The 16,663-nt window shown below is 39.7% G+C and overlaps 1 protein-coding gene across 10 annotated transcripts in view; it reads right to left on the reverse strand.

Annotated features, from left to right (window-relative positions):
• Positions 1–16,663, reverse strand: part of ZC3H13 (zinc finger CCCH-type containing 13) — a 57,973-nt gene that overhangs the window by 2,856 nt on the left and 38,454 nt on the right. For all 10 annotated transcript variants that reach the window (XM_034758467.1, XM_034758466.1, XM_034758468.1 and 7 more), the window contains 6 exons: positions 13,449–14,001; positions 10,074–10,177; positions 8,644–9,639; positions 5,082–5,585; positions 1,832–1,981; positions 819–1,019 (listed from right to left, as the gene is read on the reverse strand). In XM_034758467.1, coding sequence (XP_034614358.1) covers positions 819–1,019; positions 1,832–1,981; positions 5,082–5,585; positions 8,644–9,639; positions 10,074–10,177; positions 13,449–14,001 — 2,508 coding nt within the window. The remainder of the gene's footprint in view (positions 1–818; positions 1,020–1,831; positions 1,982–5,081; positions 5,586–8,643; positions 9,640–10,073; positions 10,178–13,448; positions 14,002–16,663) is intronic.

Raw genomic sequence — 16,663 nt, forward strand, 5'->3', positions numbered from 1 at the left:
TAACAGATAAAGGTTTGAAGGCTACTGCAGAGATCTAGGCAGAATGCATTCAGGGACATGGGGACACATTTTTTAATCCACTTACAAAGTGATCTTTTGACCAAGCTGAGCAGGACATTTTTCAGACAAGGTAAAAGTAAAAAAAGTACTCAGAATCAAGGATGGGTCAAAGAAAATAACAATGAAGTTGCCAAGACAATCCAGATGGCTAATCAGGAACTCAAGTAAATGACAGACCAAAAGGCAACTTCAAAGCCTGCCTGTAACCAGGAGTCTGCCAAGGTACCAGATGCTGTTGCTCAAAGAGCATGTTTCACAGCTAAGCACCTGGGTCCTAAGAAGAAACAGTTGTAAATAGTAGATGGGGAGGAAACAACTAAATAAAGACTAGAGATTTAAATTCCATCACTTGCTAGAAAATGGATAAACAAACAAGAATCCCAAAAGGGATTTTCTTTCTTTTGTACTTCAATTCACTAATAGAAGCAAGAGATCCATGTATATGAATAGGTGAAAAAGTAAACACAAATCAACCTAAATCAATGGAGCCACTACAATAATACAAATATATACTTATACTAGCAAATATCAACATAAAATCTATGTGCATCTTGAAACTAAAATGCTTACTAGTTCTTTCTTTTCAAAGACACTTTATAGAATCATAGAAGATTAGGGTTGGAGGAGACCTCAGGAGGTCATCTAGTCCAACCCCTTGCTCAAAGGAGAACCAACCCCAACTAAATCATCCCAGCCAGGGCTTTGCCACTTTCCTAATCCTGAGATGGAATTTTATCCCACGCGGGAAATAGAATTACCTTTAGGTTTTTCTAAAACTCTCTGGCAGGTTTCTTTAATTTTGGTGAAGAGTTCAGGGCCCGCTAGTCGTTTGGAAATGCCAACTCTCAACATAACAGCACATGGTGTGAATTTTAAGAGTGCCGCCCCCGGCTCCCGTGGCTCTTTTGGCTGCTTTGGCATAAGACTGGACCAATCCACATCTATTACATCAACAGGATCTGCAAAAAGATACAATGGAGAATGACTATCACATCATCATCCCTTATTATGAATGGCTAGCTTCATCTGGTGTCTTGAAGGTAGTATAAATCAGCTGAATACTGTTCAGAAGCCCTCTCAAAAAGGTGAATTCTTTCGTACTTCAGAATTTAGATTATGGTGTCAAACTCCTGATGGTGGTGGTAAACTGGATTAAGGGATTCCTCCAAAATCTGTGTCTCCTGCTTGTATTTAAAAAGAAAACCCAATTTCTGTTTTTAATATTCTTGAAACCTCCTAATGAAGAGGCTGCTTGGGCTCTGCTGAATCAGTGGGTCTGGAAATAGTCGCTTCAGTAGGCATAGAAATCATAGTACAACTAAGAACACACTACAATGGACCTGATTCAAAATATTTAACTGATTAGTGTATAGATTAGACCTTTGGCTGCTATTCTCTGCTGTAGCATTGGTGAAGGCAATAAAATACATCTGCTCTTTAAGGAGACATGTGATTTACTGGACAGAACTGGAGCTGTGTTTTTGCCTAACACAGCAGGTATATTGTAGCCAGCATGAACATATCCCACAGGACTTAGCATGAAATGCCTTTCCTACTTTGGGTAGGTTGATAGGCAGTCAATTCATTAAGAGACATTGAAAAATGTGAATCTTGGAACCATTACAGTATCTCTAAAATTTCCTGTCCCTTATAAACACACCAGTTCCCTAGTAAAAATAATGAATGGGATACAAAGATACTTATCATTAAGTCAACTGGTCCAATTTTTGCATTCAACTACTAGTAAAAAGGGATTTACTATATATTTTACCTGGCATCTTCTCATCCTCTTGTTGATCCTCCCTCTTTTCAGCATCACCTGCCAGAATTTCATCTAGTTCATCATCACTGATTGGCTCATATTCTCCAGCAGCAGACCCTAGTGACTGCACATCATCTATCTTGGCCTCATCTTCTCCTCCTACAGAAACAGACATGCACTGCAAGCTTAAAAACTGTCATTTTTTAAATATTTGAGTATCCTGATAACTAGGCTACAGCATGTATAGGCTTGAGCAAATAAACCTGATAGCTTTCTTGTGGAAGCACATTCAACACTGATAGAAGCTGTTCAGTTCTGCGGGTGGTCAAATAATTTTTCCCACCTGACAGATAATAAACCCTTGAATTTAACTTGGCTCAAGTCCATTTCTACTTGTGCAATGTTAGGCAGCATGCATACTCAGGGTCAAATTTAAAAGGAATACAGAAAGCGGTGTAAGTTACATGAAGGTAGGTGTGTGTATCTTACACTTTCAAGCCCCTTTCTGAGAAGCTATAGCAAGGAGCTTGAAGAAGGTTACACCAGGTTCCCTTAATCTGTCTCACTTGTTTGATAATTTGCAACCTAGACTACCTTACACATCACCCCTAAATTTGATCCTTCGAATTAGAAACACCACACTGATGTCATAAGTTATTGTAATTAGGTCATCTTGCAGCCCAGGGAGAAACGGCTGGGACTCTGCCTTTCCTGAGATTGAAAGTCCACCCAAAGCAGTTATGCACCAGCACTGCCCACATGCAACCCACACTCCAGATGGGTTCCCACAATCCAGATAAGGATGTGTACAGCCAACTGGTGGCCATCCACTCCATAAGTCACCTCAAAGATAGCATCTACAAGTAGGAATAGACTTTCTGGATCTGGGCACCTAGAAGATGTATTGATTCAATCCACTGAGTGAGCGGCCTCTGCCAGCAGGACTCTGATCAAGAAAGAGCTGGAATGTACAGATACCCTCTCCTTGCAGAGTGTAGCAGAAATACTGCCACCTGTCCTTTTCGCCCAGAAGTGAAATTCTCCTTGTGTGGAAGCTGCATCCAAGGGCACAGTTTGTTTGCCCTTGGTACATTAAGAAATTAGAAATCAATGCAGAAAACTAAGGGAAAGACAATAGTAAGAGTGTAAATTAACTACTCAGAACACCTGTCACTGCTTTGCAGGGAGCACAGCATCTCTGGTATCATTAAAGTCTTCACTTGAAGCAAACACATTAAACGTTCAACACACAATCATAATTAAGTAATTAAATCCTCATACATTTTATGTTAGGCCTATACACAATGACTGTAGCCTAAACAGAACAAGACAGCTGATGCTGCACCAAAATCAGAGTTGAAAGTTGTACTAAGATACACTCTCTTCTCTCTCTAAAGGGAAATTTTTAGAATCTACACTAAATTTCACTCTGGATCTCATCATAATTTTCAGTGTCAACACTTGCATAACAAACTTCAGATTTTCATGATACATCTTCTATTTTCTAGTAGACCCTATGAATACTGTACTACTGAACACACCTGTTCATATTTTTTCCTCAACTACATGCTTGAGTAGAGCAGATATTTTCTGATTTTCAAAAGTCGAATGACCTCCTTATGAAACAACATATGTGGCACACAAAATGTGCATGAGCCATAATTCAAACCCAACAACCAAAGTTCTTAGGTAATAATCAGGAGAAAGAATAGGAGAAAGAATGTGCATCACCCTTTTGTTTTAGTTCCCATTTTAAGAAATATTTTGCTTTGACTCACTGGAAGTGAATTATTTTTTATTCTGTGTGTCTAGGAAAAGATATAAATTAAGACAAAACTATGCTGTTATTAAAAAAGGTAAATATAAATAGATTTCAGACTGCTAAAAAAAATACAATACAACCAGGAAAAACTGAGTGACAAAATAATTAGGGAAAGAAAGTATGTGATCCTTTGGGAGAAGGTATGGACAATAGGAACATAGCAGAAAGAATTTATTGAACATCAGCGAAACATGCACGGAGAATACAGTTTCTTATTCAGTCACAAATTTGTGCTTGCTTTTTTAGATTTTCCAAATAGGTTATGGAATTTTTCCCTGCTTCATAATGAACCAGACAATTCAGTCTCTTTTAAGTGCAAGACTCAAGCTACTTAGTTCAGCTCTTCCTCAGTGGGTTTTAAATGTAGTTTTTGATTTAAGTAGGGTAAAACTAACCTGTCTCACGACGGTCTAAACCCAGCTCACGTTCCCTAGCCCTACCCCCCCCCGGGGGGGGGAGGGGCGGCTATCCGGGGCCAAACGAGGCTCCACGGCGTTGCCGTATCGTTACGTTTAGGGGGTGGGATTCTGACTTAGAGGCGTTCAGTCATAATCCCACAGATGGTAGCTTCGCCCCATTGGCTCCTCAGCCAAGCACATACCGGTTAGACCATCGTGAGACAGGTTAGTTTTACCCTACTGATGTTGTGTTGTTGCAATAGTATTCCTGCTCAGTACGAGAGGAACCGCAGGTTCAGACATTTGGTGTATTTGATTTAAGTGTTTGCCCATGTCTATATTACCTTTGTTTCTTAAACCAAGCACATATTTTTTCAGAGCCAGAAAAACTAGCAAATTTTATTTGTGTTGAATAAAATTACTTTTCTGAAGTTATTCCTGGACAAGACCTATCTATATGCTAAGAACTATACACATCTTAAAATTATACCATCGGCAGGTCTCTGGCTCTGTGGAAAAAAATAATATGATTGAGACATCTTTTAATGATGCAACATTTTTTAAAATGAAGGAAAATATAAGACTGTGATCAATTTTTCTTCTCCTAAAATGCTTTCTATTTTTCTACAGTTTTCCCCTTTAACTCTTTTTACCAATATCCTCCACAGCTGTCACTCCCACACTGAGAAAAAGGCTAATGGTGTAAAGGGGTGATGAAGAAAAGGGAATTTTTGTTCTTTAAACCACCTGACTATTCAGAAATTTGGTGCCTAAGCAAATTTTACCTTGTCTCATTTATGTTTATTTGTCTCAAGACTGCTTTGGAAGTACACAATTAACGAAGCACATGCTAAAAAAGCTGCTCATAGGGATTATGTCTCAGGTACCTGCTTCCACAGTGGAAAAGCTGGAGCCAATCTACATATCAGAGAGTGACCTTTCCGTCGAAAATTATTCTAATTACTGTACTTTGATATTATGTTAAAAGGGGAAGGCGTAAAATAATTGACACACTAGTTTCTGTTCCAGAACATCTTACCTTCTAAGCTCTCCACTTTCTCAGCTTCATTTCCATCTTCAAATCCTTGTGAAGTTCCCAAGTCCTTTTCTGTCCTTTCCTTCTCCAAAGCTGTAGTGTCCCGACAAACCCCATCAGATTCCTTTTCATGATCCCTGTCCAGTTTTGGTTCATTGCGCTTTGTTGTCTCTGTTTGAGAAGAAATGTCAAGCGTTCTGTCCCTGTCTCTGTCTCTTTCAGTAGTATCAGGAAGTTGTCTCTCTCTTTCCCTGTCCAAGTCTCTTCTTTTTTCCCTCTCTCGCTCTCTGATTCTGTCACGATTCCGTGGCCAGTCTTTATCTACATCCCGGTCCCATTCTCTCTGCCTTCCATCCCTCCTTTCTCTGTCTCGTTCACGATCGTGATCATGTCTATCTCGTTCTTGAAGCCTCTCCCTGCTATCAAAGGACCCAGATCGGGAATGGACCTGACGATCTGATTCAGGAGAACTTCTTCTTGAACTGTGGCTTCTTGAATCTTGACGATCTGAATAAAATATTAAAGAGACATGACTGTAGCAAGTGAATGCAGTACACATTTATCTGTATCAAAACAGACAAAAATATCATAAACAGTTTTACAGACTCTGATATCAAAACAGACCTTTGAGGGCAAGAATAACAGAATGAAGATTTCTTCATAAAAATCACCTCTATGTATTTGACCTTATTCAAGGGCATGACTTTTCTTAATTATCACCTTCCTCCTCCCCCACCCCCCAAAAAACATTTTTCAATAGCTAAAAACTGCTTCTTTAAAATCAAACTGTAGGTATTTCTGTATTTTGTATGTGAAACAAAAGAAGGGAAAACAAGTGTCATCATTTTGAAAATTTGCCATTCTGAAATCCAGTAAAGCCATGGTTGGCAAATAAACTTGTTCTGTAATCCCATCATATGTCAAATTTAAGCAAGATGTAGATTGACATTTGACTGGGGCCCTCCAGGATATACCCAACAGTGGCAAGAAGTTTGGCATTTTCCCCGAGTCAGTATTGAACCAATTCTCCAGCATGGTTTTAGGAAATAGTGTGTTGGTGGAGGGTGCATTCTAACCCATAAAAGAGGAAAACCAATGACCTGATCAGTTGTAATCACCAGCCATTTCAAATCAAGCAATGGTTTCTGCCTAATTTTCCCTTGCAATTCCATTCAGATACTATATTCTTCACTTACAAGTACTTTGTAGCACTGCATGAAATGTTAAAACAGCTTTGCTCAAACAGACATGGCCATATTTCCACAGCAGGTAAAATATTTTCTATACATTCCTTATCTGCCCTCAACAATCTTTAAATGAAAGGTCCTATGCATGTGCAAATTAGAAAGATTGGCACGTCTATTAACTAAGAGCTACCAGTATAGCTTTCTTCCCCCACTGAAGTTAAAGACCCAGTAGAAAGACTGACAGTAGTGTCAGGTCATCACACACAACCACTGCCCAGCAACAAGAGTACAGGACAGAGACAGAGGACCAAGTAACTGCTGCCCAATTGTCTGCAAAACCATTTAAAGGCTTCTTGAAAGTTTAACACAAATATTCCATTGTGTCCAGTATCACTTAAAGGAAACCATTATCTATAAAAAGCTTGCTATTGGATTTAAAGATCCATAACTTTAAATAGCATGTGTAAATGCTGTTTATTTTGAGAGGTTTTCATATGGGTATATTTGTGTTCTTGACAGTATCTTATTATAAGAACATAAGAACGGCCATACTGGGTCAGACCAAAATCCATCTAGCCCAGTATCCTGTCTTCCGACAGTGGTCAATGCCAGGTGCCCCAGAGGGAATGAACAGAACAGGTAATCAAGTGATTCATCCCCTGTCGCCCATTCCCAGCTTCTGGCGAAGAGAGGCTAGGGACATCATCCCTGCCCATCTTGGCTAATAGCCATTGATGGTCCTATCCTCCATGAATTTATCTAGTTCTTTTTTGAACCTTGTTATAGTCTTGGCTTTCACAACATCATCTGGCAAGGAGTTCCACAGGTTGACTGTGCGTTGTGTGAAAAAAAAATACTCTTTTGTTTATGGCAAACCTTTATAAACCTTACAGGTTCAAGTATGTAAAGTGTGGCACAAAGTCCATGTATTTTCTTGATGCTAAATCAAGAAGTTTTAGGAGAAGCTTGGTATGATTATTATCCTAATTTGAACCGAACTGGACTAGAAAGAGCAGGAGAAGACTCCGGAACCTTGTCCAGACACCTGAGGAAACAATTGGAAGTGACAGCCATATTTTTTCATCCGAAGATTATAGGGAATAATTTGAACAACAGAAACACCACCACTGAAGGTGGTAATGGAGATTTCACCTTAAAATGGAATCTGTAAATAAAATAAGGATACATAACATGGGGACATATTTTAACATCCTAGAGGGTTGAATCCTCTGTTCATGGTTTAGTAATTAAGTTTAACTAAAAGACCATCCCCCCTGGAGCAAGATCAAATTTTTTCAGTATAACAGCCTACCTGAAACAAGAAGAAAAATAAAGACTTGAAAAACAATGCAATCTGGTCAAGGGTCAGGTCAAGTTTTTCAACTCCACAGCAGCAATCTCAGACTGCTGACTATGTCTCAACATAAAAATTATCTGCCATCTGAAAGGGTTAAAAAATAAATCAGAGTATGGGACATAAATGTATGTCTTCCATGCCAATTTTGTCCTGACAACATCCAGGCTGCTCTTGCTTCTTCCCTGCTCTCTTTTCACATGGAGGAACATCCACTGATGTCTCTATCAGACGAACATCTAATGTTCCCCATCTGCCAAGTGGGTGAAAAACATTTTCAGTACTGCTAAGTTATGTATAATGTAGTACAGGAAACAAGAAGAAAGCTGGAGCTCTACAACAGCCGGTTTGTTTCATGAGAACAGTAGCACTCCAATGAAGGGGCCTAATATCTTAAATAATTTCTTGCCTGTTTTCCTCACTCTCCACAGGCATAAAGCTAAGTAATTCAGTTCCAATTGATTATTTAGGTTCAGGACAAAGATGATTTTCATTTGTATTAAATTTTCTATTAAGGGCCGCAACCTAATGACTTCACTGCAAATTTATCTCAGGAACCATGTTGAACATAGCTCCTTGAAACATGTAAAATTTAACTTCATGCACATCATTGCATAATTTCAATATTAAAATTTAATTTCAATTTGTTTATAATTGTTAAAGTACATTTTATATAATAAAATTACTACTATGCTCTGTATTAGCATAAGAGCTTTTCTAATTTAAAAGTTTAATTAGTTTCACAGATATGTTTTAACTCTGACAGCATAAATTGCTATTTCTTGTTGAATATTCCAGGCTCAGCAAAGGGATAATCCATCCCTATTGATGCCAAGAGTTTTAAATCATAATTTGAAGGAATATTCAATTCCCTCTAATTTTATTATGGAGGCAGAAGATGATTCACTGGATATGAAAGGAAAAGCAAGAGCTTAAGGCCATGCTAGAAGGATTTGGAAGTGGAGTCTATTCACTTTCACACAGTATGATATGAATCTGTCTCATAAGGACAGTATCTTATTACCTGAAGACGTGCTGCGGCTGGGTTCCCCTCGTTTCAACTGATCAATTCTAGACTTCCGTTCCCCGGTGATTTCTAAGCTTTTTTTCTCTCTGTCCCTGGAGCTGCTGTGCAGGACCCTTTTCCGACCTGTCTGGTCATCTCCACTGCGATGAGCTGACTCATTGGAGGGTGATCGAAGTCTGCTTGAAGTATGACTTCGATTGCTACCAAGACTGCTGCTGCGCTTCTGATCCACAGGTTTGCGATGAGGTGCATCTTCTATAGTAACATGTGGGGTTTCTACCTTTTCTCCCCTCAGTCTATGGCTTTTTCTGTGGGATTCTTCAGTGCTTCTTTCTGGAACAATGATTTCACCACGTTCTGGAACATCTTCATCTGACCAGTCACTAAATGTTGTGTCTTCTCTTTTCGGAGCAGCTTCTACTGCCACAGCTTTCTCAGGTACTGTTTCAACCAACTCCTCTTTTGTAGTTACAGGGGGAGTTCTTGGGCCTTTTTTCTTTTTATGGTGTGGGACAATTTCTTCATCAGAAACCTCAGAATCACCCTTTGACCTCTTACGTTTCTTCTCAACATTCTTCTTTTTTGGAACTTTCTTGGGTGAAAAGACCTGGCCCTCTTCTACAGTTGACTCAGTGTACCGTTCCACCCCGATGTCATCATCTTTTTTCTTCTTTGTGGTCTTTTTCTGCACTTTAGCTTTCTTCTTATTCTCCTCATGTATTCTATCAGATGCATCTCGTTCTTCAGAAGGATGATGTCCTAAGCTCTCTTGAACCCTGGTCCGTGAGCTTTCAGTGACTTCTGTCTGTTCTCTCTGCTCTCTCTGTTTATCTCCTGAAGAAACCCTCTCTTTGAACTCCGGTTCTTCATAACGTCTTGAACTTTCCTTTCTCTCTGGCTTTCGACTCTGCCTGTCTTCTGTAAGGTGCGTGGGGCTGAGAGATCGGGATTCTTGTGGTCGCACAACCTGACTTAGCAGCCTGTGTTTCTCATCTACAAGTGGAAAAGATATATATTTTTATTGTTCGGGGGGGAAATACACATTTTGTGCATCCTGTACATACCAAAGGAAGTTTCAATCAAAACAATCCATTATTTCTAGCTACATTCTTCAAGCTTTTAAACAGCTGCAGTATCGATGGATTTTTTCCACTTTTAATAGATATGCCTCTTAAAGACAAATGTTGGGGCTACTGCCCCAGGACAATACCAATACATTATAACAAAATTAGCATATAGAATAAATAATATGTCTAATACATAGCCCCACCACTCTACAAGAAAAACAGCCTTACAGTGAAAAAACAGGGAGATGAAGACACTTTGAAAAGCTTAATCCCTCATTTTCTATTTAAGATTACAAGGAACTTCTTCATAATTACAAGTTAGCCTGTATACTGTGACAGAGACAACCCACTCCTACTTACTTTTATCGTCTCCACTGTTGTAGGCATCGCTATCAGGAGAATGCTCACGGCGGCGCTTGGGTGATGGACGAGGACTAGGGCTACTTTCATTTCTGTGACGCTTCCTATATTGGACAAATAAATGCGAATTCCATGCAGATGCCTTTTAAAAAAACCAACAGCTGTATTTCTTTATCATCTCTGTAAATATCAGTAATATAACACCACCTGTACTCTATGCACCTCTCTCAAAATACAAGATACCAAAAGATGTCCCACAATTTTCTAGCTTCATTAGCAACAAAGTTTCAAGTAAGATCAGTTTTCATTTGCACTCCAAATACTTAAAATACTTTCATTGATGATACACTCCCAACTTTTAAACAAAACAAAATATTCTTTAAGATGATCGACTGTTTTTTAGACCAGGGCCACCCGGGGGGTGGGGGGAGTGGGGGGGAGGCAAGTGGGGCAATTTGCCCCAGGCCTCGGGCCCCCACGAGAATATAGTATTCTATAGTATTGCAACTTTTTTTTTTTATGGAAGGGGCCCCCGAAATTGCTTTGCCCCGGGCCCCCTGAATCCTCTGGGCAGCCCTGTTTTAGACAAAGAATTTATAAACCTGGTAAGTATTGTTTAAAAGATGATCTTAATACCAATATTTTTTGTGCCAACGGTCCCATAGATACCTAGAATCCTATTAATCAGCAACCCAGTCTATGCCAGAGGGGTAATCATAACCTGCAGCACCATGGTGGGCAGTTCAGCCACACCAGCCTTAAACTCTTAGGATAGGTCTACACTGCACTTTTGTCTGTAAAACTTTTGTTGATCAGGGGTGTGAAGAAAAAAGAACAAAACACACACCCCTGACCGATAAAAGTTTTACCGACAAAAGCGCCGTATAGACAGCACCATGTTGGCAGGAGACACTTGTCCGCTGACAAAGCTACTGCACCTCGTTGGGGGTGCTTTTATTTTGTCACTGGGAGAACTCTCTCCTGTTGACAAAGAGCGGCTACACTGCGTACCTTACAATGGCACAGCTGTAGTAACACATAGCCTTAATGATGTTTCATCCTTTTTCTTCTAGGATGATGCTAAGAATTCCAGTACCAAAAACTCTTTAGGACCTTTTTCTTGCCCTTGGTAAGACGACCAAAAATGACAAAGAAGTGACCTTAAAAGGAGTTCCTGCTTGAGGCTGAAGGAGATTGTGCCAACAAGGAGCCCACACCCAATGGCCTTTGGGTGTAGAACTAACTTTCTTAGCACTGAGGAAAATACTGGCACTGTGGGAGTATTCACACCTTGTTCCACAGGAACAAACCTATTTGATGCCAAAAGTGTTTCAGCGCCAATACACCAAAAGGTTCTTGCTTGTGACCTGGCATATTTATAAGACCACCTTGGTAAGAAAGACATAGAACCTCCACTGCCTATTGGTCTGGGTTCCAAGTGTGAAGACCCTCCACACCAAGAATGATCCAGGGGAAAAAAAGCTTTTCCCAGGAAGTACATACATACAGACGTGTGTATCTACTTCCAGGAGGAAGTAGCAGCATGATGAATACCACTTAAATCAATCTGCCATTCCTGTCCAAGTCCTTGGAGAGACATCTGACCAAGGCCCAAAATAAAAACAAAGGACTAGAGTCAGGACCAGAGTCTGGCCCCCGTTCCCACTCCTTTGCATGACTCAAGTGGTATTCAGGCTGCAAAGATGAGGCAGCTCAGAATTCTACTGGAGTGCTGGAATCACTGGTAATTTAGAGTCAAGGAGGGGTTGGTTGCCTGAATACAGCTGTACTGTTGTAAATCTGGATGCAGAACGGGCCCTTGATGGCTTCTGCAACTGCACATAGTATAGGCAGCCCAGAGGTTGCTCTAACTTAGACTAATGGTTAAACTGGGCCCTAGTTTATTTGCATTTATTTGTAAGCTGCCTTCTACTTGGAAAGGAAAGTGGAAAGGTTTGAGGCAATTCTTTGTTCCTGTGGGAGTTCCACAGTTTTGCACTAGTAACTGAGGGCTTATCATCTTTTGTCGACAAAACAGTGGAGGTGTACACACTGAAATGCTTCTCCTGCCGATGTAACTCCCCTCCTACGCAGACATAATAAAACCACCTCAACGAGAGACGTAGGGCTTATGTCGGTGTAGTTAGGGCAATGCAGTGTCTGTGTAGACACTGCATTCTTTACATTGGCTGTCAGCTGCTCGCTAGGAGCATGGCAGCTGACCAGACTCTGGGTGTGGATCTCCCCACCAGAGGTGAGAAGCCCTAGGCAGCTGCCTCCTGCTCCTGGCTGGGAGTGCTGAGGTGAGAGGCCTGAGGGGGCAGCCGGGCTCCCAGTGGGGAGCTGCATGGACCTGAGAGCCCTGGCTTTCAGTCCCCCACATTGCCCCCCTTCAGTCGGTGGAAGTGCTCCTGGTGAGGACGTGCACCACTGACAGAAACAGGGTAGTGTGGACATCAGCCACCTCAGTAATTAATGCAGTTGCTCTAAGTCGACCTAACATAGGTCGACTTACCTTTGTAGAACAGACAGCCTAAGAAAGCACTGCTCCTGCACAAATAAATGTAACCCTTTCATTAAACTATTTCATTGTGCCAGTGGAATGGAGATGATTTGCAGCTTGATCCAGAGCATAAGACTCTCTCAAGTATTGCTGGGACAACTGAGGATCTGGTCCTAAAAATGAAACAGTGCAAGCTATTTCCTTTACGAACTAGCTAACCAACAATATATGAGAAATTAAAGGAGCTTTGAATAAAACCCAAGAAATTGCTTTGAGTGTAGTGAAAAGATCACAATATCCACAGCTGGCTACATAAAGAAAGGATTGGGGTTAGTCTTGTGGCCCCAATGAGCACTGCTTTAAAGACAGTTCCCAAAACTCGGAAGTGCATCCTACAAATGGAAATACACAGAGATCACTCCAATGGAGAATCAAGACTGTATTTGCTAGAAGGATCTAGAAAAAAATTAAGCGCAAAAATTTATATTATCCTTCTAAACTTTTTAACTAATTAGATTTTTTTTTTAAATACAGAATGAATTTTTTAGCGTAAATGCCATAAATGTAGGGAGGATATGCTATGTTATTCTTACATAGCAGAGGTTTTATCTCATATTTGAGCAAGAATCTCAACAAAGGATCTGCTACAGTAACATTTGAATGAGACAGAGTGAACTCTCAGATTTGCTAGGGGCTCTGGAGTCAACACAACCCTTTACAAGCTCCTACTAGCAGACATGTGCTACTTGTGCCGTAGCAAACACTTGGTTTACAACAATGAAAACAGAGAGAGTTACACCATGAAACATTAAAGGATCACAGGGTATTTTATATTTTTGGTGAGAAAATAAGTCACATGCAGAATCACTTACTTAGATTTCCTCTCCTCATGGACATCTCTTGTATTCCTTTCTTCTCGGACATCTTCTCTCTTATCTCTGCGGTCATCCCTTCCTTTTTCTTTGTCTTCCCAGTCTCTCGGACGTTCTCGTTCCTTATCCCTGTCACGACCCCGCTCTCTCTCTCGTTCTCGCTCTCTTTCTCGCTCTCTTTCTCTCTCCCTTTCCCGTTCCTCCCTCTCTCGCTCTCGTTCTTTCTCTCTCTCCCTTTCTCTCTCTCTCTCCCTTTCTCTGTCATGGTCTCGGTGGTCTCTGTCCCGTTCGCGTTCTCTGTCTTTGTCCCGCTCTCTTTCTCTCTCCCGTTCTCGGGCACGATCGCGTTCTAGTTCTCTTTCCTTTTCTCTTTCCCTCTCCCGGTCTCTCTCTCTTTCCCTCTCCCGTTCCCTCTCCCTCTCTCGTTCCCTCTCCCTGGCCCTTTCATCTCTCCTATCATCAACCCGGTCTACCCTTCGTTCTTCTCTCCTTTCATCACGCTCAAGGTCATCGCTCCTTCCTTGGTGCCGTACTGGTGAGCTTGGTCTTTGATCTGTAAAGAAAGTCAAGTTTCATTGCCAGTGACTAATTAGATAGATACGCCTCTCACAGTACACTAATCATTTAAAATTAGAATAGAAGCTTCTGTATTCTTATTAAAGTAGAAGGATACAATCTAGATATCTGCATTAAACATAAACCAGAAGCTTCTTGCAGAATGCTGGAAAAGGTTCTGAATGACATGAGGGGAAGTGCACTATCTTAAATTTCTTCATTTTAAAAATATTTCAAGTCTTTTCTACTTAAAGCTTAAGGTCACTACAAACCATGGCTATAAAGGTTTTATTTTGTATAAGTCTATTCCCAGTAATTCCAAAACTTTATCTGCTTACCATTTGATTACTACTATTGCCCAAAAGCATGATCAGATATTTTATATATGATTTCAATTAAACAGATGCTTAAAATGGACACTCATTTTAAAATGAAGTTTATCATTCTATAAAAGAATGCAGGATTTTACTTTTCTTCAATCCATTCTCAGTTCCACAGTTCCTCTAGCCAGCACGTTCAATACTTAGAAAAATATGAAACGGCCTGGCTCAGTGGCTCATCATCTGATCATTCAGGTGACTCAGATCAAGAGAAGGAGGCAAAGAGGAAATATTGGAAACATCAGAACTGAAATCTTTCAAATATTCCTTGCGGCTTCACAAGCAAAGCTGTTATAGGCATAGTACACAGGAACTGGTGTGAGGGATGGGGGAAGAATACATGTGTAAATAGGAAATAACTAGTCTAGAATCACAGGGAAAGTCCTATTTAACTTGAATATTAGCTTTCCTTAGCAACAAAAAAATATACATAGTTGCAGACATCTAAATCTCACTTAAGTGGATATAAATTGCAACTAATTTCATCAATACTAAAATAGAATTAAGATCACAGTGTAGTTAAAGAATAATAGAAAAATCCTCCATGGTGTATGTTAAAGACATTACATAAAGAGGTGGAGGAAACACTTGTATGAATAAAGGAAAATGCAGATTTGACTTTTTGTCCATTATTGCAAAGCTGACATAATGCACATCTCCATACATTATTGAGAGAATATCCTTCAGAGGCATGCATGTGGAGTTTGAACAGAACTGAGTCAATAAAACATACGTTCCCGTTCAGTTTAATCTATTTTCACCTGCGAGTGAATTAATAATGATTTAACGCTTCATTGCTTCCAGGTAAAATTAAAAGTAAATAGGAATGACATTTCTGCTATGGCCGAAACAATCATTTTTTGGATATGAATCGTTAGCTCAGGCAACTCGGGTCCAGATACAGATTCACATTCTTTATGCTGGTATGCCCACATTATTTCAATACTACCTATTGCAATAGTACTACACTGTAATTCAAGTTCTTCATTTTTAAACTATTATTTTTCCACATTATATTGCCACGAGGAGTGGTATTAAGTATCTGCAAACCAGGGTGGATAAAAATCAGATTTTTTTGATAAAATGCTTTTTGAGGAAAAACCTAAAGATAGTTTTAATTAAGATACATTATAGCTCAAAGATATCTCATCATGGAATAGGGATTTTAAATCTTAATTCTATAGTATGAGACAATATATTCATGTAATGTTTAAGAAAAGTTTTGTAAATGAGTTCCAATAGTTCATGGATTAGGGACCCAATCTTATGGGGTTCCAGGGGCTTCTGTATAGATAATTTAGGTTAATCTTTCTATCTACCCAATGGGACTCAGTGCTCAGTCTAGAAGATATCATCAGAGATGCTTAGTTTTGCAGTTCTCGGACTGCAGATTTGTCTCTCCAGAGATAACATTTTTTCTGTTAACAAGCATGTTAACAGCAAAGATGTTGTTAAATAAATATATAAAGATGAGAAATAACAGACCTCAACCCTACTGTCCCTCTGCAAATTTGTGTACAGTCAATCCCTTGCCTCTCTTTAAAAGTGCAAAGTTTCAAAAAGTTCAATGAATAGAAGATTGTTGGGGGCTGAATAGCTCTGGACAAGGAGAAAAGTCTGGAGATAAATGCGAGACGGAAGGGACAGGCAGTAGAAATAAAAGTGAAACTGTTTGAGCAGCATAACCCAGAAGTCTTGAGGTCTTTCTGAGTGTAGCCTTCATTGATTTGAGATCTACCACCATTCTCTCACTAGAAGGGAAACCTATAATGGCAGCAGGCCGTAAAAGAGACCCAGTTTGGGAATAAGAACCATTCAAGAAATATATGTTTGCTGATGATGTTTTAAAGAAAGTCACCCCAATGAACTGGTGGAAGTCACTTAAGCACTTGGATTCAGAGACTGTTGAAGTGATAATCTCACTTTTAACAGCAGTAGCTTCTTCTGCTGGTGTAGAAAGAATAATTTCTTCCTTTGGACTAATTCATTCCAAATTGGAAAAGAAAAAAAAGCTTTCCTGCTTTTTCAGGACCCAAACAATTTCTCAGATTATGAACAAACAGGAAAATGAAGGTGAAGACAACTGAGTTAGCTGCAGAAGCCAATATTTTAAGTTTCTCATGTTGACCTGGCTGACACAGTCAATTTAATTTTTTTTTAATATTTCATTTAACTATTTTAAACAATTTTAACAAAACAAACCCGATTTTAAAAAACTTGAATGTTTAACTGAATTCAAAAATTCATTTGCTTGTTTTGTTAAAATATTGTGTTTGCTGT

This window comes from Trachemys scripta, chromosome 1 (genome assembly GCF_013100865.1).
Source record: "Trachemys scripta elegans isolate TJP31775 chromosome 1, CAS_Tse_1.0, whole genome shotgun sequence".
Classification (NCBI taxonomy): Eukaryota; Metazoa; Chordata; order Testudines; family Emydidae; genus Trachemys; species Trachemys scripta.